This window comes from Phoxinus phoxinus, assembly GCF_949152265.1.
Source record: "Phoxinus phoxinus genome assembly, chromosome: 12".
NCBI classification, from domain to species: Eukaryota; Metazoa; Chordata; class Actinopteri; order Cypriniformes; family Leuciscidae; genus Phoxinus; species Phoxinus phoxinus.
Window position 1 is genome coordinate 28,400,850 of NC_136887.1, and position 23,425 is coordinate 28,424,274.

The following is a 23,425-nucleotide window of genomic DNA, read 5'->3' on the forward strand; positions in this document are numbered from 1 at the left end:
TGTGTAACCGCATAATTAGATTGCTCTTTTTGCAAGTGCCCAATGCAGCAGTGTTAATTCAGTTGACAGATGTTATGTTTTTGCAGCATGCTACACAGGACACCACACACTGTATTTTCTCCTTCGTTTGTAAGACTTGACAATTAAATTTGCAACAGAAACATTTTGTGTGTGTGTGTGTATATATATATATATATATATATATATATATCCAAATAACCTTTGAGTGGTAATTGGCCTGCTAATTAAAACTTTTTTTTTTTCAAAACATGTTTACAAGTTTGGCTATTCATATATTTTCATTTTTAAATAAGTCAGTTTTACTTTTAATGAACTATATTGGTTCAAATAGGGTAGAATAGGGCTTCCAGGGTAGAGACAGTGTAATTCAAACAATGGGTTGAAGAAACCAAGATATTGATATTCATGAAGGATGTTCCCTTTTGTTCTATTTCATATAAAGATGAAATGACTCTCCTGCTTAAGGGTGATTGCGCGTTAACACGACTGTGACCTTGAGCTGCTTATTTTCTCTAAAGATTGAAAAGTATGTTTTCTTTTACTCCAAGTGCATTGTGTTCTGGACTTTTAAATGATAGTAAAAATCCAAATTATGTATGCAAGCCCAGCAATGCTTTGGGAAAGAGAATGTTTTTTTTTTTTTTTATCATTACTTTAAATGCAAGCTGAGCGTGTTTAATGCAGTGTCTCTTTCTGGAGAAATGGGATGAATCATTGAGTGCTCCTCAAACACATAGACGTAGTTGCTATTTGAAATGGTTTTCTGTTCCACTGGGGACTGCAGTTGCGGTTCACTGTTTTAAGCCACATTTTTAGACCTACGTTTAGACTTAATCTAGGAGAGGTGGTCCTGGGAATTTGCATTAAACACTTCCTGAATTGTCTTGTAATTGCATTTAATAAATATCCAGAGGAGCCAAATAAATTGTTTTCTTGTAGATAAATGAGGTTAGGCCAAGATTAATTGCCTCTGAACCACCCAAAACAAATATTTCAATTAGTTTGACCCGTATACAAATGGTGCTAGATGTTTTCAAAAACGACCAAGCCCCATGAACCAGGGTGATTTATCTTTTAATGTAAATGCTTGGCTTTTTCATTTTTAAGGACTTCTTTGTAAGTACTTTCCCACCTAATGTTTTGAATCATTTTTTATAAATGTCCATAATGATTTGGGAGTTTTTTACATTGAAGCGGCTAAGAGAAAAGATATACCAAATGTTTGTTTTTGTATTGTTCATTTTACCAGATATTGCCGTGTAAGCTAAGCTGTTTATGAAATGCATGCAGACAGCAAGCCTTTGAATGATTCGAAAAGTGGAATCAATGGCTTGCTCAAGCTTCAAAGGCAAGCGTGGTTCTTTCGGTTTAGTTTTGATCTAGTGATCATTTGTTAGAACTAGAAAACTTTTTTTTTTTTTTTTTTTTTGCTGGAAAACAATGTTAAGGAAGTGTCCTAGATCCCTTCACATCCACCACAAAATGGAAATATTTTATATTTTTCTGATGGTAATGTAGTAGTTATTAAATATTACTGTCATGGATAATGGCATTCACCCACATTCACTTTGGTGATGTAGCATTTCTGACTCTAAATTGAGTTGCCTTCAGAAGAGGCTTAGGACTCTGAGAATGGCTTTGCCATTGTGATTGTCAAGGGCATCATCGGCCTCATAGGTAATATAGAAAAACACATTTCCCCCTGATATATTGTCAAGATCCAAGGAGAAATGGTTCTTTAATGCTCCCAATGGCTTGATTCTTGTCACACTGGTTCTTTTACGGTCTTCTGTAAAATTGCATTGTTTCTTAGAGGGCAGTTATGTCCATTTAGCTCATGGGTTATATAGATACATGCTCAAGCTCTTGTTGTTCTTTCCATTCGGATGAAAAAAATCGTGTAAGCTGCTTGTTTTATGAGACATTTAAAGCCGTTGACTTTGTAGGATTGTTTTGCAAATGGCATATTAAAAGTTAATAGCCTGTGCTGGTCTATGTGCGTCTTGAGCACATCGCAGACGTGTCGTGATGTGTGGCTCGCTTTCAAGGGTGACCAATTTATATTGGGTTTAGCCCAAGGTAGGTATTATTAGAAGAGGTTTACAGTATAATTGAAGTTTTTTTTTTTTTCCTTCATGAAATAAGCTTAGCACAAAGCTGTATCTTTGCAGCTGAATATTGTTGCTTGGTTAGTGCATGATCAATTCTATTTTGTCAACAAATTAGCAGTTTCGTATCATTAGAAAATAGAATAAATCGGCATAGAAAATGGTTTCTTAGGAATTAATTGTTAGAGATACCTCTGTCTTGCTGGGTAATTCCTTTAATCCATGTAGAGATGTTAGGCTTTTGCGTGTAGTCTTTCTTTTTTTTTCTTTCTTTTGGCCAGAAAGGCCTCTAAGGAGCAGTCACAGCATGAATATTAATGAATTAAAAATTGAAAGGGCAGAAGGGTGAACATTTTAAGAAATTAGATTTCACCTTGCACTGCAGAACTTTCTCTCTGTAAGATTTAATAATGATTGAAACATTAAGTCATGCACATGTCTTCTCTCATCGTCGTCCTGCATACACTTAAAAACTCTTGCAAGGGTGCCACAGTGTCATAGATATGCTCTGGTAGTTTGACATATGGGCTTGTATTCAAAGTAGCCAAGGATCATTCCCCAGGTAATTAGAGTGCATGGACTGTTGCATAGATTTGTGTTAACATTCTTAATAAACCAAAAGATCTCGTCACTTTTTCCTGGTGACTCCACTTTTTTATTTGTATTGATCATCTGAGCAGACTGTGAATGACAAGAAAAGATCCCCACTGTGAACAAGAGCATTGGTATTCAAACCCTCGAGGTTCAATAACCCACCTTAGAATCGGCCTCACGGCAGGCGTCAGCCTTAAGTTGACAGTATGAAGACAGATAGCATGCCATGTTTATTAACCGCTCTGTACGATTTGCCAACAGCGACGGGATGCCAAAACTGATTGCTCTGTGAAGACAGATGAACGTTGCAAAGCTTGACATGCCCCATTCTCTGCCCCTCAATCTTGAGCCGAGGCTTGGTAACTAGATGTTGTCCAGTTTTGCAGACTACTTTCTAGTATCCTGAGGAATGACTACAATGCTGCACCTCTGGTGCCCGCTGCAGGTGTCTTCATACGACCTGTGAGGTTTCAGCAGTCGCACTCGATGTTGTTCTTTGCCTGCGACAGGTAGGCGTATGAAATGAAAAGGTCACCCTCGTATGCATAATGTACTGAGCTGTTTCTAGTGACGCGTCACTGTTTGGAAAGTCATGTTTCTAACTGCAGTGCTATCAGTTTGTTCAATTGAATCTAAGGAGAAATTAACAAGGCTCATTAATTCTTTCAAAAATATCTAGTTTAGTAATATCTTATTTAGGCTTTCATTTCACATCCATAAATTTAGGTCACTTTTACTCTAAAATGGTATGTAGTTTTAGTCAATGAAATAACATTTTAAATTACAAGAGTGCTAAATTAAACCAAATATTCAAGCATCTTATGTATGAATTTAAACTCGCCATTTGACTTGATTATTTGATTTAAAAATGTTTATCGCAATGTTTTTTGTGTGCGTAAAAATAAATAATTAAAATTAGTCAATATTAATTCACAAGATATTGTGAATTGGTTCATACTTTTTTTTTTCTTTTTCTTTAGCTCACAGGCAGCATTTAAAAACATGACAACCTGTAGTGGGAAATCTGCTCACCTTCAGATAAAAGTTTATATATTTTACATATTGATAATATTTTGGAGGGGACTTTAAAAAGTTGGTAAGCGTTAGCTATCTCAGGGGATACTTTGCCCTTTTAGGGGTTTAAAATAGAGACTGTGATCTATAGATTTTATACTTTGTGGCCTGTTTTAGAAAATCAGTTCAATACTTTAGGCCCCTCCAATGAAGATATCGGCTTCTCCATCAAACAAAAAAGTGTGTGTGAAATATGATACTCAACAAAAAACACATGCAAACTTGTGTGTATACGCATGTGTTTTTTGTTGAGAATCATTTCATACACCAGGCTTTTATGGCTCATATATTAAATTAATTGCAAATCAATGATAATTAAGAGATGGGCAAACAAATGTTCCCCAAAAGCCTTCTGTCATATTTAAATGATGTAACACGCATTGCCAAACAAGCATTTGTTTCCCCAAAGGGGCAATGTATCCTGGGGGGGAAAATATATATATATATATAATATATATATATATATATATATATTTTTTTTTTAATCATGAAATTGTATTATTTGTGTCCTAAGTTGGAAAATAGCTATAAATTAATTTTCTGATGTCTCTTCATGGTCTTGCACTTTATAGGGTTAACAAACGCTTTCATCTGTAATTTTGTTGACAAAATGCTGATCCCTGATTAGCTATCCAAATGGACCTTTTTGTGTGATTTTTGGTTATCACTAGTTATGGTGTTAATCTAAGCCCTGTCTGTTAAACCAGGTCTAAGTGTAAGTCTGGATTAGGCCTTGGTTCAATTAGGACATTTAAGTAGCTTTTATAAACATCCCTTAGAAAAAAAACATTACTTAACTGTCTTTAGTGCAAGTAAATCTCTCAACTGTCTTTAGTGCAAGTAATTCACTCGCATTTGCGACTAAATCTTCAGCCTGGGCAACTAAATGTCTCATTATCCATTTGCTAATACATTCTTATTATGTATACATAACAATTAACCGATTGACCCAATACCGGTCCGTTACACCTGTGGGTCGGACGGCTGAGCGCGTCTTCTTTACACTCACTTACAAACGAACATTTTCTACTTTTACTCACTGAGAAGCACTGCTGCTCAAAATCTCATAGTTACAACGCGGACTGTTGAGTAGACGCGTCTCAAACCGATTGACCCAATACCGGTCCGTTACACCTGTGGGTCGAACGGCTGAGCGCGTCTTCTTTACACTCACTTACAAACGAACATTTTCTCGCCTATCGTGCGTCTACATCACACCCGTACCATTAAAAAGACAGATTATATCCAAGATTTCAGTTATAAATTAGCGTTAATATTGATAGCATCACTGGTAGCGTCGTTGCTAACTTACTGTCCATCTGTTTAAATGGCGAATATATCAAATGTAACGTTATGTTGTCTACCTTTTGGTGCAGGTGAGGACACATTCGAGCTGCAGGCGGTGCAGTCTGAGCTGGAAGCTGTAGAAAAGCAGATCCGCGACCTTCTAGAGAGACAAGCCGAGCTAAGAGACCGGCGTTTAGCTCTTGAAACATCTCGCGTCGATGCACACAAATCAGTTAATAATCCGCAGACTCCGATTGCGTCAACACCGTGCGTCTCTCAGCATTGGTCCCGTGCGCCAAGGCGGTTCTCACAAGTTTCATACACCCCGGCTCCGAGGCGCCGTCACGAAGCTTGGGTTGTTTCGCAGCGGAAGACGCGAAGAATCTCTCCGCCCCTCCCGGTTTTCGAGATTTCCACTCAGAACCGCTTCTCCCCTCTTCGCGAAACGGAACGCGATGCTGTGATTATCGGCGATTCAATTGTTCGGAACGTCCACGCTACGTCAGGTAAAAGTAAGGTGCGTAGCCACTGTTTTCCTGATGACCGTGTTTCTGATATCGCTGCGCGAGTACCCGAGATCTTGAACGGTGACGAGCGCGTCGGAGCTGTCGTCTTGCACGCAGGAGCGAACGACGTCAGGCTGCGGCAGACGGAGGTTTTGAAAAAGGATTATAGGAACCTAATCGAGACGGTACGCACCGCATCGCCTGAAATAACGATCATCGTGTCTGGGCCGCTTCCCACGTATCGACAAGGGCATGAGAAGTTCAGTAGATTATTCGCGCTAAATGAATGGTTAATGTCATGGTGCAATGAGCAGAAACTGCTCTTTATAAATAATTGGAATCTATTTTGGGAGCGTCCTAGGCTCTTCCGCGCTGATGGCTTACACCCAAGTAGAAATGGAGCGGATCTTCTGTCGGATAACATCTCCAAGACGTTAAAGACCGTCTGACTAGTTACCAAAAATCCAAATCACAGTCTCTGCTGCACCAAATTAATTGATATAAATACTAGTGTAGAACATTTAATAGAAACTGTGTCTATTCCTCGTTTAGTGAGATCAAATAATAAATCTACTGTAGGATCTAGGAAAAATCTAATTGTTATTAAAACAGAAAATCTCGCTATTAGTGAACAAAAACAATTTCTAAAGCTAGGTCTTCTGAACATTAGATCACTCACACCTAAAGCAGCTATTGTAAATGAAATAGTCACAGATAATAGCATCGATGTACTTTGCCTTACTGAAACCTGGCTTAAACCAAATGACTATTTCGGTCTAAATGAGTCCACTCCACCAGGATACTGTTATAAGCATGAGCCCCGTCTGATTGGTCGTGGCGGCGGTGTTGCAACAATCTATAGAGATATTCTTAATGTTACTCAGAAAACAGGTGACAAATTTAATTCGTTTGAAGTACTTGTATTAAATGTTACGCTCTTAGATGTAAGGAAAAAATCCCTATTATCTCTAGCCTTGGCTACCGTATATAGACCGCCAGGGCCCTACGCTGATTTCCTAAAAGAGTTTGCAGATTTTCTCTCAGATCTATTGGTCAACGTCGATAAAGCATTAATTGTTGGAGATTTCAACATACACGTAGATAATTCAAATGATGCGTTAGGGGCTGCGTTTACAGATTTATTAAACTCCTTTGGGGTCAAGCAAAACGTCACCGGACCAACTCATCGTCTTAATCATACACTCGATTTAATTATATCATACGGAACCGATCCAACCGATATAGATATCATTCCACAAAGTGATGGTGTCAGTGACCACTTCCTGGTAACTTGTATATTACGGACTACAGTACTATGTCATACTGCGCCGCGTTACCGACCAGGCAGAACAATCCTTCCATCCACCATAGATAATTTCTCAAATTGCTTATCTGATTTGTCTCAGTTACTGCCTGAACCCAAACAAACAGACGAATTAGAGGAAGTAACTAGCACTATGAGCACCATTCTCTCTAGAACATTGGATATTGTTGCACCCATTAGATTAAAAAAGGTCAGAGAGAAAAGTAAAGCACCATGGTACAACAATACTACGCATGTTCTAAAGAGAGAAACCCGTAAATTAGAGCGTAAATGGAAACAAACTAATTTAGAGGTCTTTAGAATCGCGTGGAAAGACAGTATGTCACGTTATAAAAAGGCCCTAAAAGCGGCAAGGGCTGAGCATCTCCGCAAACTAATAGAAAACAACCAAAATAATCCAAGATTTTTATTTACCACCGTGGCTAGACTAATAAATAAACAAACGTCACCTGACCAAAATATCCCGTTACAGTTTAGCAGTAATGATTTCATGAACTTCTTCACTGAGAAAATAGAAAGCATCAGAACCACAATTGTAAACACTCAATCTTCAATCGCGCCTTATAAATCAGCCTCAATTATCACCCCGCAAGAACAATTACAGCGCTTTACAACTATAGAACAAAAAGAGCTAAATAAACTTATCACTTCATCTAAAACAACAACGTGCTTATTAGATCCTATACCAACTAAACTACTGAAAGAAGTGTTACCTGTAGTGGAAGAGCCTCTACTCAATATTATTAACTCGTCTCTATCTTTAGGTCACGTTCCAAAAACATTTAAACTGGCAGTTATAAAACCACTCATTAAGAAACCACAATTAGACCCACATAATCTAGCAAATTATAGACCCATTTCAAATCTTCCATTTATGTCTAAAATATTAGAAAAAGTTGTGTCCGCTCAACTGTGCTCTTTTTTGCAAGAAAATGACATCTATGAAAAGTTTCAGTCTGGATTCAGGCCGCACCATAGCACTGAAACTGCGCTCGTTAAAATCATTAATGATTTACTTTTAGCTTCGGACCAAGGCTGTATCTCAATACTAGTTTTACTTGATCTTAGTGCTGCGTTCGATACTATAGATCACACAATACTCTTAGATCGACTACAAAATTATACTGGCGTTCAAGGACAAGCATTAAGCTGGTTTAGATCATACTTATCTGACCGCTACCATTTTGTCTATTTAAATGGAAAAAAATCGATCATAACTTCAGTAAACTATGGAGTGCCGCAGGGATCTGTGCTAGGCCCTCTATTATTCTCAATATATATGCTGCCACTTGGAAATATTATAAGGAAACATGGAATTAGTTTCCATTGTTATGCTGATGACACTCAATTATATATTTCATCACGGCCGGATGAAAACGCTAAATTATCAAAATTGACAGAGTGTGTTAAAGATATAAAAGATTGGATGACGCGTAATTTTCTTCTATTAAATCCAGACAAGACGGAGGTACTACTCATCGGTTCAAAAAACCGCCCACAAAACCTCTCACAATACAACTTTAACATAGTAGGATGTCCTGCTACTTTATCCTCTACAGTAAAAGACCTGGGTGTCATACTAGACTGCGACCTGTCTTTTAAAAATCATATTTCATATGTTACAAAAACGGCATTTTTCCACCTTAGAAACATTGCTAAGCTACGTAATATGCTATCAGTTTCTGATGCAGAAAAGTTAGTTCATGCATTCATGACCTCGAGACTAGATTACTGTAATGCTCTATTAGCTGGTTGTCCTGCATCCTCAATAAACAAGCTACAGTTAGTCCAAAATGCAGCCGCTAGAGTTCTTACCAGATCAAGAAAATATGATCATATAACACCTATCTTATCATCACTACATTGGTTACCTATAAAGTTCCGTATTAATTATAAGGTATTGTTACTGACTTATAAAGCCCTAAACGGCTTAGCTCCAGTTTATTTAACGGATCTTCTATCGCCCTATAATCCATCGCGCTCTTTAAGATCGCTAAATTCGAGGCTTTTGGTTATACCTAGGATATCTAAGTCCACCAAAGGAGGGAGAGCATTCTCACATTTAGCTCCAAAACTCTGGAATAGCCTTCCTGATACTGTTCGTTGCTCAGAGTCGCTCTCCCAGTTCAAAACTAGATTAAAGACGCATCTCTTTAACCAGGCATTCATATAAATGTTTTAATCTTACAGTTAAATCCGGCCTCTAGTTCATAACCGCCAGAGGAGAACTGGCCCCCGACTGAGCCTGGGTTCTCCCAAGGTTTTTTTTTTTTCTCCATTAGGTCACCTGATGGAGTTTTAGGTCACCATTAGGTCACCTGATGGAGTTTTTCGTTTCCTTGCCACTGTTGCCTTTGGCTTGCTCAGTTGGGGATATTCAATTTAATGAATCAATCAATATTACTATTGATTAGCATTACCAAACATGGACGTTTAATTATTATTTTAATTTAATACTGTGAAGCTGCTTTGATACAATCTGTATTGTGAAAAGCGCTATACAAATATTCTTGACTTGACTTGACTTGACTTATTCTCTAACACACACTGGTGAGTAAAATCTAAGTATAAGTTTAGTATAGATGTATTTTCATTCGCTGAACACTGAATGAGCGCTTAAGTTTTGCTATCTGCCAAGCGATCTGTACTATTTAAATTCAACTCAATGGATGCGCAACGTACCTGTATTTGTCTCATTGGCTGGTGCTCATCTATTACATCCCTGTTTTGATTTCAGCATATCAGTTAGAGCGAACGCTGGCAGCGTGATTTTAATATTCATGAACCCAGCAGCTCATCAATCCTTAGTGCGTTATATATTGTTATTAGTAGTACTATTAGTAGCAGTATTATATTTTAATATTTTACTATTATCTTTTTTTTGTTTTGTTTACAGAAACACTGAATGACCAACAATATCTTAAAGGGGTCATGACATGGGTTTTTATATTTTATTATTATGTTCCCTTAGGTGCAAATATAGTATTACTATATTTTTTTTTACAAAAAACTTTTAAAATGTAGTGATTTATGACCTTTTCCCACCCTGTTTCTCATCCTCTGATTCAAACGGTCTGTTTTGGGGGTGTTTCCCCTTTAAGAGTTCAGTGTTAACGCCCACTGTTATGATTGGCTAACGTCAGTGCCTATGCATCAATTATTAACGCCCCCAGCCAGAACATTTGCGGATTCGGCGTATTTAAAAAGTAGTTTAAAGTTTTAAACACATTACTTACAGTTTGCGTCGTCGTTGTTGAGCCCAGAATAGTCGGCACGGACTTATCTTTGAGCAACAGTTTTCTGGCAAAGCCAGCATCATTTTGGGATTTGTTCTCAAAACAGTCATCCTTCAAATGTATAGAACAAACTCTTAAACTAACACTGCCGTGACTGAGACGTCCGCAAAAAATAAAGTGCATCCATTTTCCCCTGACGACTGGATCTTTCGCAGCGTATTCAAAGATGTTGTTTGTCCACAGCCAGGAACAGCATATCTGCGCCATCGTAATTTCCCTGTACACAGACCCACTCGCTGTCCGTCGACTGAACACTTGTGAGGCGCGCAGTGCGCGGGCGCGACAAAGATACGAAATGAGCGTAGTTGCCTTGCGCTTAAAGCGTAGCTGTCTTGTGCATGGAGGCGGTCATATGCAAACGCTGGTACGTCACTTCGTACCGTGACGTCACTTCTTACCATGGATCCAGAACGAGCTGTATTTAGAGCTTGATTAAATAAATGATTCGTTTATAATGGGGAGGAAGTCTTAAACTATGAAACTTGCAGGACGTTTTAATGGTACAAAGACCTCTTATATACCAAAAGATCAAGGCAAATTTGGTTTCTCATGTCATGACCCCTTTAAGTACCACCACCAGTCCTAAGTTCAGTTAAATGACAAATATGCAATGCATTAATACATTGTTACAAGTTTTGGTTATATATCAGTCTGGTGAGTTGACAAAAAAATGTACTAGCCAATGGCGATACTATTGCCATGGTGTGCGTAGAGGGTTGTTACTAGTGTGCATCTTAAGACAAAACAGTGGCCCTGGCATATTTTAAGATATGCCAGTGCAAGTTGCTTTCAGTTAAAACTGCTCAAACATGCATTTTAGTCTGGGAAGAGACTGAAGCCTTGTCTGTGAAACTGGGGGTTAGAATTGTTTCTTAAAATCGTATACAGTAAACTATATATGATGACTAAGAAACTAGTTTGGCTGGACACAAGACAGGGTTTTGGCAGTACTCTCCACTTGTATATTTTCTTGTTATGGGTATCTGACTGAGTTTAATTTATTTTGTCTGGTCTCCAGTCCAAGATGTGTGTTTGGATTCCAGGGAGGAGAAACTTTAAAATGTGGAAAGCAGTAAATGTTATGGAGGAATTTGCTGACGAGAATCCAGATTGATCCGTCCTACCTGGTAAGCGTTTTTGAGATTAATTGGAAGCTCATAATAAATGCTTCAAACATACACCGCTCTTGAGTCCTTGAACTCTGTGGGTTGTTGAGTTTCCCAGTAGCTTTTCTCTCCTGCCTGCAAATGGCAGTCTTATTGCTTCTGGCCTGGTTGAAAAGGCTTGTTTTGATCGAATAGACATGGTGTGGTACTGGGAGAAATGGGCTATAGTCACAGTATCTGGTTGGTATTTCCTCCAAGATCTTGATGTAATTTGCCCTTCGATATATCTGATTGCTTTTCAAGAGCACCTCTCTAGGAGGTTCGAGGCATTAATTGGATTTCCTTAAATCGTGCACATTGTCTCTTGACTGTATTCAGCGAGTCAATGATGAGTGCGATGCAGATGTTTCACCTGTGGCACTAAGACATAACAGGCAAACGTGATGAAATCCAGAGAGAAGTAATTATAGCATGCTTGCATCACATTTGATTATGAATTATTGAATATATGAATTTATTTGATTATTAATTATGTGTGGATGACTGTGGCAGGCCTTCTCTGTGCCGCATCACAGTGCTGTTTTCAGCTTGACTGACTATTTCTGATCGTGTGGTGTTTTAGGGAAGAAAATGCTTTTCTGTTCAGTTGTGGAACTGCTTTTGTTACCAAGCTCTGTAGTATGAAGGTCACCTCTATTGACAAGTCAATGAACAGTTATGCCAGTGTTATTCAGGGCCTTTTCTTAACCTGCTGCTGTTAATTAGCTCTGAATCATTGCATTAGCTCTGCATGCACCTTGATATCTGGTATTGCTTCCCTCTGATGCTTGGATGTCAGACATTCTCATGAATAGGGCTGCATAAAGTTACTTCTGGTCAGAACAAGGATAATGAATGTCTTTGTTCATCACACCCTAGATGGTAATGAACACGAATTCAGTTTGGCAGAACACTGTTTCCTTGGCAACCATGTGAGAGATAAATGGAGCGTTTTGTCATTTAAATCCTGCGTGTCCACATCTAGTGATGGTCATCATTATTAACAATGTAGAAAGCATATGTAATGGTTGATTCTTTTCTTTCTGGTACTTTTATAGCAGGTACATTAAAATGTTGATTAAACTGGTAAAACTTGTCTTTTCTGCATCTGTTGCCATGCATTGCGTCATATTATAAACTACGGCTGTACATTTTTAAAAGTCCTTAGGTAACTGTACACATTCCTAGATCTGTAAGCTTTCCTTGAATATTTTTTTCCTTTTTAGTCGCTTTTTTAACCATGGTATCAACTAATATATCACACAACACAGTTACATTATGTATAGATGTCCAGTGTAGGGCTGGGTATCGATACAAATGTCCCGATTCTGATTGACAAGATCTCGATTTTATATGAGAATTTGATTCAGTTAATTCACTGATTAAATTGTCACTGGCCCCACCACAATATAAAGTAATGAATTAATAAAATGGTTGTTGTTTTTGACCCATATATCATTGTATCGTAATAAATAAGGTTATGACACCAACTTTTTAGATAGCAGTGAAATTTAACAGTTCTCCATTCCAATTTCGAAACCACTGCTTCAGGTAGGACAAAAAGTAGTTTTCAGTTATAGAAATTGAAATCAAATGTAAAATAGCACTGCATTAAGGTGCATATACACTGCACTTCACTTTATACATTAAATAAAGACTGTTCCTTATTAAAGTTACAAAATTTCAATGAAGAGCAGCGAGTTATTTATTTTTTAATCTTAATCAAACTAAAAAATACACAGACAGCAGCAAGGCTGCTGTCACTTTAAGACTAATGCACGGATCCAATATGCTGATATACATGCGTTATCTTTCTTTACTATTTACCATAACCGACTGTTTATTTGGATACTCACCAAGGGCGAAGGCAGACATTTTTAGATAAATTTATGTGAATTTGTCCATTCAAGTTTAAGAACACTTGAAAGAGAAAAGCTGTCTGAGCAGCTTTCTGTGTGCGCTTAGGATGAAACGTGTAACACAGCCTGCGCAAGTTCTCTTGACTTTGTGTGGCAAGGCTTGAAAACGCATGCAAATAATAAACTTTCGTGACCATGCAGCACCTGCCCGATTGGGACAGTGACAGTTCCTTTAACTGTCTGAAATGTCTTTCATGTAGAAAGACGCACCTGTATCCGCCATATTAAGCACTGAATGAACTACATTCACCATGTTGTCATTATCATGTGACCTATCAGTTGCTTCGCTTCACTGCTATTCACAAATCTTCTCCCGTGGCCTCATGGGATAATTAAGTGTCCATCATATATGCTCACTTCAGAATCTCGCTAGAAGTAGTAGGTCATCCGGGTACGTTTTTTATTTTTATTTTTTATATATATACTGTGAACATATTACTTTTGTCACATACTGTTTTTCACCCACTATATAGTATAAAAGTATTTGATTTCGGATGCAGCCAGGGTCCCCATTGTAACATCCCACACTAGGTAAATAAGAGGATGACATCTAGTTGAGAATGACTAGTATTAAAATTAAGGTCAATCAGATATCATGGTCAATGTTTGCGAAAATACAGAAAAAATACAGATTCGTGGCTTTTGAGAATCGATATCGAATTGATCACATTTTAAAAAAGATTAATCATTGCCCTCGTGTAAAAAAAAGTCTGCTTAAGTATTTATCTTTTTGCCTTTGTAGAATAGAGGTTGTGCATTTGACTTTCTTCATGCGCAGCTAGTAATTAGCACTACAACATTTGGTATCATCTTAACATCCAAGGGCAAAAGTGCTTCAGCTGAATCTAACGAAAAAATGCTTTTATTTTTTGCTAGCTGGTTCATTGAGCCGCATTGCGCCTCTCTCTATCATTTCCTTTTTGTTGACTACTTTGATCAGGGAGTGGATGAGGGATGACTACCCTTGGTGGCTAATGGAGCTTCGGCCCTTTGCTTTAATATTGTTCATTTTGAGAGACTTGTTTTGAAGAGAGGTGTCCATTCATCCTCTGTGGTCCCTGAGAGCTCAGAGCTCTAAGGAAATGATGCAGAGAGAAAATAAGACCCTTTTTTGTAGACTTAAAAACAGAGGGAGTGAATTAACGGTTGGAGCGACTGTCATGATACAATAAGAAATCCTCTAAAAGTATTAGCCTGTTTTCATCTGGTCTCAGAGTTCCCTTTTCATTTGTGTGTGTTCAGTGACTTCATGCAGGGTTTAAACGAGCCTTCATAATTGGGTACACGCCGTACAGTTCGAGCACAAAGTTGAGACGTACAATATTCTCTCACTTTCTTATGTTTATCTTAGTGTACTTAAATCCAGAGTTAATTCACTTCTGTTTTCATTTCCTCTGACGGGGACAGACCTCTGCCATGCAGGGCTGCAACCAAATTAAAAATGACCTTTGGAGTTAATAGCTTCTTTTCGCAGTGAGTGAAAAGCCTTAGAAAGCCGCTGCATCTGAATCCTCTGTAAGAAGGCTTCAGAAATGACTGTCCTCTATAAATCATGTTCAGCTTCAGCCATTCTGCCTCCCCCACTCCCCAAAAACTTTTATTTTTCTCTGAACAAAATGCATAGGCACAGTATCTGTGAACCAGTGGTCAACAGCTGCCTGGAGGGAGTCAACCAATCGCTTCTCTCGTTTACCTTACTCCTGCAGTAAAATCATTAAAAACAATTCTATCCTCTGGGTTATACGATCTTGAGATTTACAAATGATTTTAAATCTATAAACTGTCAGGCAGAAATCATGGATGACACGCGCAATATCATTGTTGTTGAAGTGGCTGAATGTATTATTTATAGAAAAAGCATTTAAAATGGCTACATAAAAGCTGATATTCACAGTGCCTGATGTATTAGTCTCACAAGGTTAGGCATACAGTAACAGTCGGAGTTTTATTTATGTTTTTGGTCCCCTATATTCTGCACTGGAAATTGGTTTTCTTCCAGCTTGCCCTGCAGTACTTGTGCATTGCACAGTATATAACACAGGCGTGTAGCTACTGTGGCATATGCTCGCTGCCACCTCCACAGAGGCTACAGCTGCAGTTTTATTGAGGAAATCACTGGTCTCACTCTTGGCTTTATAATATACCTACGTTTGAATTTATTTTATATATTGCAAAAAAAAATTGAAACTTATTTTTATGGTTTGTTTTCAATTTTTGTGCATTTTCTGTATGGCCACGATTCTTCCTCTTTTTGGCCAAAGCTTAGATTTTACATTATTAATTATTATAATTTTCGGATGAAAATCAGTAATGTGGGTTCAGAGTGACTAACTTTCATTTTCTTTTCATTTTATATTTGGAACAGTATTTCTAGAGCGCCTGAGACCTCAGTAATTTCCCACTGGCAGTGTCATGCATCAGCACCATTTTACGTTCTCTGCTTACTGAAGAATCTCAGAGGAATAGAGAAGGAAAAACCTGTCCAGACAGATATATATGCGGCACCTCACATGAGAGAAGTAATGGTCCCATAATTCTCCCACAAAACTTTTTAGATGCTTTTCTGCCAACGTCCTCCTACCTACCACTATTTAGATCATATTTAAATCAATAATCAGTAAGCTAGATGATCATTTTCAAACAATGTCAATCATCTCATGTTTATAATTTAGCATTTTTAAGCTGATCAAAACATGCTATAGTGGAATCTCTGTTGTGTTGTTGCACTTGATACCAGTTATTCAGGCAGGTTGTTATCTCAGTTTAGAAGGGCAGGTGAGTGCAGGGTTATGATAATGTTAATGATATCAGAAGCCATTTACTTCAGAAGGGCACCTTGCCTGAAGCTTAGACCGAATACCCTTAGTGCACCGTTCTTAAAAGGCTTTCAGCCATCTCTGTATTCAGCACGTTTGATACATGATAACGTTTCTACAATCCTTTGTGTAGAAGATATTTTAAAGGAACCAACAGTATACAAGTATGACTTCATGTACCCAAAGAGCATATTAGACCAACAACATTTATAAATTGTAACATTTTTATTTAAAAATATACGTCTTAAGGAAAAAAAGATCTTTTCAGTTGGCCACATCTTTACCCACTATACAGATATGAAATAGTACATATTACAATACAAAAGGAAAAATCTGGGTTTTGGGAAGAGGAGGGTGAAAAGCATTCATTTTTGCACAAAGAAGTTTCTGGGTTATGATTTGAAGGGACTGTTTTGGCCAGAGTGAGCAGCAGGACTCCCCCCTCAAAAAAAAAAGTTTACAGGAGTGCAAATGGATTCATGTTCAGTGATTTTTGTGATTTGCTAATAAGCTGATAGTTTAAACAGTTTGTCAGAATTTCATTAGAAGGTCGTACTTCCCCATCACACACGCCTAAACGATCAGATCAGGATATGAGGGGTTTTGTCTTTTTTGTAATGGTGCTAATGTGCATGGCAGGTAATGTTTTCTTTAAACATGCAAGGATTTTTGAGGAATGCGCAAAGCTTAGCTAAAACCAAAACAAAGCAACCCCATTGGTGGATGTTCTTAGCTCAGTAAATGTTGGCTGTAGTTTTAATTTAGTCAAACAGCATTTTAAAAAAAAATATTTTTTGGAATGCAGGAACCCAGCTACACCTCTGGATGCACAGAAAAGATCAGCTACACAGATCTGCATTCCCTTTCTATGCTATTTGTTTTTACCAACATAAAGTTGTCTTTTACTGGGTTGGAGTTAGAGAAAATAAGTTTTTCAGTCATTTCTCATTCATGGTATTTTACAGCACCCTCTAGAGGACAACTTTTGTCTCTTCGGCATGCCTAATTTCAGTATTGGATAGTTACTAGTTTTTTTTCCCCTAGTACCATTAGGTAGGTGACCAGAAAAGCTTTGATATAGATGCCAATTTTCTGATTTTGAGCTTTACACCAAAACCTCCTGCCAGGATATGACTAAAGCAGGTTTCTCTTAAGCTCTATTGCTTGATGACTAATATTATTTATGCATTGAGGCAATAATTGTGGCTTGACTAGTGTGGCGTTCAGTGCTTTCCAGATCTTGCCCAGGGTGTTGTCATTCACTGTTTTGTCATGCAGTTCTTTTTTTCCTCTAATGGTTTTCAGCCTCACTCGGTGGCTCCTAAGATGCTCATTGACTTCAATTAGATGCTAACTGGTGTTTGTGCTTCCTTTACCCCCCTGTGCATCCCTGCCCCCATCTCTTGATTTCAACACAAAGAGCTAAGTTACTGCAGAAGCAGCTTCTTTAGTTTGATGCTAATGTCTGTCCTCTCAGTGCTGCATACAAATGTCTCCTGACCCAGCCTCCTGCTGTCTTCTGCATGCTCTCCTGAGAGCTGCGCTATGCTTTAATTCAGCTTTTTTCTCTGTTTCGGTTTCTTTTGTGTCCTTGGTATGAACCTCTGGATATTTCTTACACAGACAAAAAAAAGAAGAAAAAAAAGGCTTTTTTGTATTTATGGACTAAAAGGAGCAAGGCTATGAAATAATAACTCTTATTTCCATGAAGGCTGCAGATCTCATGAACTGATTTTGTACTGGCCGAGGAGGCTGAAACATTCAGGGCAGAGGTTTTGGGTGACAGAACATTAGATTTGTTTTCCCAGGGCTTAATTGACTCAATGTTGAAGCTGTCAGGTATGATTATGGTCTTTGCTGCATTCGAACAGTGCGACACAAAGCATGCACATTTATTTTTAGGAGACAATTGTCAGTGTCCTCTGCATTCCTTTTCTTTTCCCTACCCTTCTCACTAGAAAGTTATTCTCGCTGGTGTTTGCCTCATCTAGCTTTCTTTGATGGTCTCTAGCATTAATTAATGATGCACTGATCTAAGCAGCATTGTTCTGTCACAGTGAGGATGTCAGTGTTTTAAGCAATCTTATGTAAGAATATATGCACAATGATAATTGAGCATTCACCTCTGTTTAACATTTAGTAAATCCCTGCTGAAGTTGTAATAGAGGGAGCTTATTTGGGCATTTTGTTAGAACCATATTGGACAATGAACATTAACCTTTTCGCACAAAGTGCTAGGCTTTAAGATTTCAAGGAACTGGAAAGAGTTTATTGAATTTAACCAAATACAGAAACAAGAAGGCTGTTAAGTGTTCTCATTAGTTTGAATTTAAGACTCGAAAGTGAAAGGATCATTTCTGCCACATGAGAAAGTCAAGTAACGTGAGTTGATTGAATTCCCTGTTCAAATCTAAATTTCATTATGTGGCTCAATTTGTAACCGTATTTGTTCTCAATTTAGAATAGGTGAGTTCAAAATTATGCTTTGTATCCATCTGATTTGTGTATGTTTTGTTTCCTCTCCCCAAAAGTGAATATGTGAGTGAGCTCTATAGTGTTGCTAATGTGCACAGTCTTTTTTTTTTTATTCTTTTAAATTTGCACTGCTCAGCATATGTAACTATTTTCCCATGTAATAAAATTTCACAATTTATCAGAAGATATGTCATTTTATAAACTGTTTTCTGGAGCACAGGGTTCCAGGCGGTTTGGCTATAGATTTCTCATCTCCTCTGTGCTGCAGAATACATAGTACACAAACTGGTGATGCAGTGACGCATCCAACCTTCCTCTGCTGAGATTGATTGCCCCAGCTAGATATGAACCTTTGCATTTGTATTACAAAAATAAACTTGTGGATTTCTCTATATTTCTTTTCAAATTCATCCCAGGTATCTCAAGCTTTCATAGATTTCCAAAGCAAACAATTTCAAAGAAACTTTCTTCATACAAACTGAAAAGGGAACAAAAAATGTCCAAAAGCAAACCCTGTATCTTTTGAAATGGACGAATGGTTAAACCCATAAACTGCAAGAATAAATAGTTTATACTTCACACTCTTTGTAAGGCAGTTGCTGACATTTGCACTGCCCATAGCCATTGATGATCACAAGTGCACCCTCCTCGTGACTGGGATCGTACTCGTTATAGGGGACCTGTGTAGCCAGGTCCGCCATTGGCTGCCTCTGCTGGGTCCTCATCTGTCGCCGGTTCTGAATGGCCGTGCAATGGCGGATCCGCCTCAGAGTGGGAGGACAACATTTTCGTGATATGTACACTACAAAAATAATGAGAAAGAATGAAAACAACAGAGCCATGGTGCCAATGATGACCCTCTGGGTCAGCACCGTGTTGTCCAAAGCAGAGTAGTCCTCTGTAACATCTGCCCCCTCCACCGTCATGGTAGTAGCAAGGGCAGTGCGTGGGGGTTGGGTGGTGGTGGTAGTAGTAGTGACAATCGTAAAGCTCCCAAAATCCTCTGCGTAGAAGTCTTGCGTAGGTGTCTGCATATTTCCAAACAGGGAGCTTGTGATCTCTGGGAGCATGGCATCCGTACTGGTACTGGTCAGTATGACCGGGGCCGAGAAATTTTGGCAAAGTTGGAATCCGTAAACTGCATCCAGTATTTCCTCACCCTGTGAGTACTCGGGACTATGGCAGAGGATAGAATGTTCCCATCGACCCTTAAAGGTGCTCAGCCAAGTGGCCAAATTGCAGATCCGTTTGGTACATTCCCAAAGGTTGCTCGACAACCCGATCACAGTTAGGGACTTCCACATATCCATGGTTTGGGTATCGAGGCTGGTCAGTTTGTTGTTATCCAGCAGCAAGATCTTGAGGCTGGGCAAAGTCTCGAACACGTCGGGGGTGAGTACACGTATCTCGTTCCCAGTGAGATCCAGTTTCTCCAGAGTTGTCCATTTCCATTCCATGGTGCAAGTTAAATTGTTGATCTTGTTCCATTGTAGATAAAGGAACTGGAGGGCGACCAGACGAGGGAAGTGTGCCAAGTTAATCTTGGTCAAGTGATTATGTTCCAAATGGAGCTCCCGGAGCTTAATTAACCCGGCAAAGCCGTTCCGGGCCAGGCTACGGAGCCGGTTGTTGCTCAGGCCAAGGTATTCCAGGCTCCGGCAGTCCCAGAAGGCCCGCACAGGTGTCGTGCGCAGGGAGTTTGACCGCAGGTGAAGGATCTGAAGTTTCCGGAGCCCGTGAAAGAGCTCCGGCTCCAGAGCAATCATCTGGTTGAAGGAAAGATCCAAAATCTGCAGGTTGATGAGGTGGATGAAGGTTGTGTTTGGCAGCTTGGTGATGCGGTTTGAGCTCAGGTTAAGGTCCTTGAGCTTGTACAGCCCCTGGAAGGCATCCTCATGCACTGTGGTTATTTGGTTGTGGTCCAGATGAAGCCAAGTAAGCTGGGTGAAGCCAAAGAACTGGTCTGAGCTGAGCTCGCTGATGCTGTTGTGTCTAAGCGAAAGTCCAAGGGCCCCTTTATCCACACCGTCTGGGGGCGCCAGGAGCCCCTGTGTGTCGCAGTAAAACTGCAGGTCTTCACATCGGCATTTCTGGGGGCAGGTTGTGCATGACACAGGAGGGAGGCACAGTAGCATGCTGATCACACAAAGTGCCGCTGGTGCTTGTCCCACCAATGGCCACCTTGAATGGAAACCTGGGTGGGTTTAAAGATAAGAAAATAAACTGGGGGGGAGGGAAATCTAATCTCTGCAGTACACAGAAACATTTTTCTTGCACGCTCTCTTTTGTATTTGTCAACAGCCAAAGCAATCTGCTTGTTGATCCAAGAATTTTAAATTAACATTTAAATGAATGTTCAATGAATTGCACCTAATAGTTATGCTTAAGTCATTTTAATGCAGAAATGATCCATCCATATGTTTGGATTGCAGTATTGCAATATTAACATTTTATTTGCGGCTCCTTAGTTTTTAACTCGTCTTTTTTTTTTTTTTTTTTTTCTAGGATGTTTTATCTCCCCCCACCCCAACTGAATATGCCTTCATTTTCCATTTTTATTTTTTTTGCAGTAATTTAAGTGGCTTATAAGTTGGCTTTTTTCCCTCTCCTGGAAAGGACCACTTATTAAATATTACAAGCATATGGGAAAGAAAAGGAAAGCAGCATTTAAGTATATAGATGTTTCTAGAGACCCTGACAGCCACTGTCCCCCCTCCTATTCAGTACATTGCCTATTCAGGTCCAGACTCTGTGAATAAAAGGGCTAACTTACCCATTCTTTTGTGTACATCGGAGGCTGCATTCAACTGTCTTTTTCCGCAGACTTTTGGAGCAGCCAGATGGAAGAGAAATCCAAAGGGAAAAAAACCTTTTGGGTAAATACAAGAGGAATCAAGCTCTTTAGAAATAAAGATGTGCTGAGCCCCCCCAGTTGAACCAAATTCAGGAATTCCATGTCCTGGGATGCGGTTTTCTCTTTTTTGGTCTCTCCTTTTTTTCAGTCCTTCTATTCAATTCCCAGATTAAGAAAAGATAAGCATTATTTGCCTTCCAAGAATCCTTAAATTTAAAGTTGATTTGCATCCAAAGCAGCACCGCTGAGCAGATCCCTCCGTCCCTTAGCTGCCTCTTTCCTTTTCCACCGCAATGATGTCAGCTCAATTGGTTAATTGAAGATCACGCATTCCTCTTTCAGTACTCAATGTCCTTTATCCCTAACTTGTTGATGGCAGGCAGAGGCTGCACTTGCGACGGAGGTTCCGTGTGGCTCTGCTGTGTTGTGTGGAGCTCTCGGCACCGAGGAAGGGAAATGCAGTGAGGGGAAAAGCAGAGGAGAGGAGCCGAGATGTTATTCTGTGCTTTTGTTGCAGCCACTCACTGCTACAGAGTGGTGGCAGGCTGGCGTCGATCATCAGTGCAGTTTCTCTCTCTCCCTCTCCCTCTCTCATGCGCGCTTTGGTTCGCTCCCTAGCTCGCTCACTTTCCGCCTTGCACACTTGCACAGTGCTTTGGCGTTTGATTCAACGCACCCTCCCCCTCCCTTACTTTTTTTCCTCTGGTTCGTCACAGTCAGAATATGATAACTGCAACGTGTTGCGGCAGTTCACAGCCGAAATTAACAATTACATTAAATCTCTTCGTCTCTTTCCTGTCTGCTCAGGTTGTATATTTTGTGTGTGTTTATATACATGTATATGTGTGTTATAGTGCCTTGTTTTTGTTAGGCGTTTCACCTCTTTGTAGCTGTAAATTAAAACAAGAGATTTCAAATTATTTAGTTTGTTTTTGTTTTTACTTCAATTAAATGTTGATGAATGAATTTACAATATAATTAGGTTGGCTCAGGAAGCTGATATTTAATTTGATATACGATGACTTGCAATCAGATTGGCCCTTCCCTTCTCTCTCACTTTCGTTCGGTCGTTCAGGTTTTCTACACCGAACGCGTCACAAGCAAACCAACGTCACAGAGACCTTTTATACTCCTGTCGATCTGCAGTTGTGGGGACAGAATCTGAATGCTGGACTTAAAAGAGCATTGATACTGCATAACCCCACTGGAGATTTCACTAAACATAAGACATGCACAACTTAGCTGTTGTCTGCATTTTTCTCAGCTCCTCCATTTGGCAGATTTTTTTCATGTGTTTGCTGAACTTAATGTAATGGAAATCAGACTGTTCCTCCTTATGAAACAAAGCCTTGTTTGATGACAGCCTATCGAGCTTACTGGCTAAATGTGGATGAGAGTGGAAATGGATAATGTGTATTTAATATTATATCATTGTGTGTGTGTGATATAACACACACACACACACACACACACACACACACGATAGAATATATATATAATATATGGGATCTTCAGTTTGCGACTGAAAATTACTGCGTGTGAATAAAGTATTTAGGAGCACCAGTTCGACTGACCCGATCAGGCCCGGTTCAATGGGGTGCACCCTCAGCCAAACAGATTTTGAAAAGCGCCAGTGCGTATTTGTGTTTGCACTTTGGAGAGCGTGATCAGAAAACGTGTGTTTGAGAACGAAAATAGTTCCAAACAAAATCACAGCTGAACCGCTGTGAATCTCATGTCTATGTTTAGTTTATGAATGAATCTGCTTTTTCAAACGAATCTAGTGAGTCAATGATTCAATGACCCATTCAAAAATACAGCTGTTTGGTTGAATCGATTGACTGAATGATTCCGTGACAAAGACAGTGACTTGCCATCCCCTACTGGTGGTGTGTTTCTTTTCTAAAGTATAATTTCAGTTATTTAAACAATTTAATATTTGTATATACAAAATCTTCTATTCATAACATTCATATCATAACATCATCACGAATTTAATGCATTCA

General features: G+C 39.1%; 2 protein-coding genes across 2 annotated transcripts in view; one reads left to right on the top strand and one right to left on the bottom strand.

The window, feature by feature from the left end:
• ctnna1 (catenin (cadherin-associated protein), alpha 1) overlaps positions 1–23,425 on the top strand; it is a 114,900-nt gene that overhangs the window by 38,820 nt on the left and 52,655 nt on the right. The gene's annotated exons all lie outside the window — the stretch shown is intronic.
• On the bottom strand, positions 16,299–21,998 carry lrrtm2 (leucine rich repeat transmembrane neuronal 2). Its single transcript, XM_079630075.1, has 2 exons — positions 21,339–21,998; positions 16,299–20,759 (listed from the first exon to the last, which is right to left on the bottom strand). Exons 1-2 carry the CDS (start codon positions 21,340–21,342, stop codon positions 19,135–19,137), a joined length of 1,629 nt encoding a protein of 542 aa, XP_079486201.1. The 5' UTR covers positions 21,343–21,998; the 3' UTR covers positions 16,299–19,134.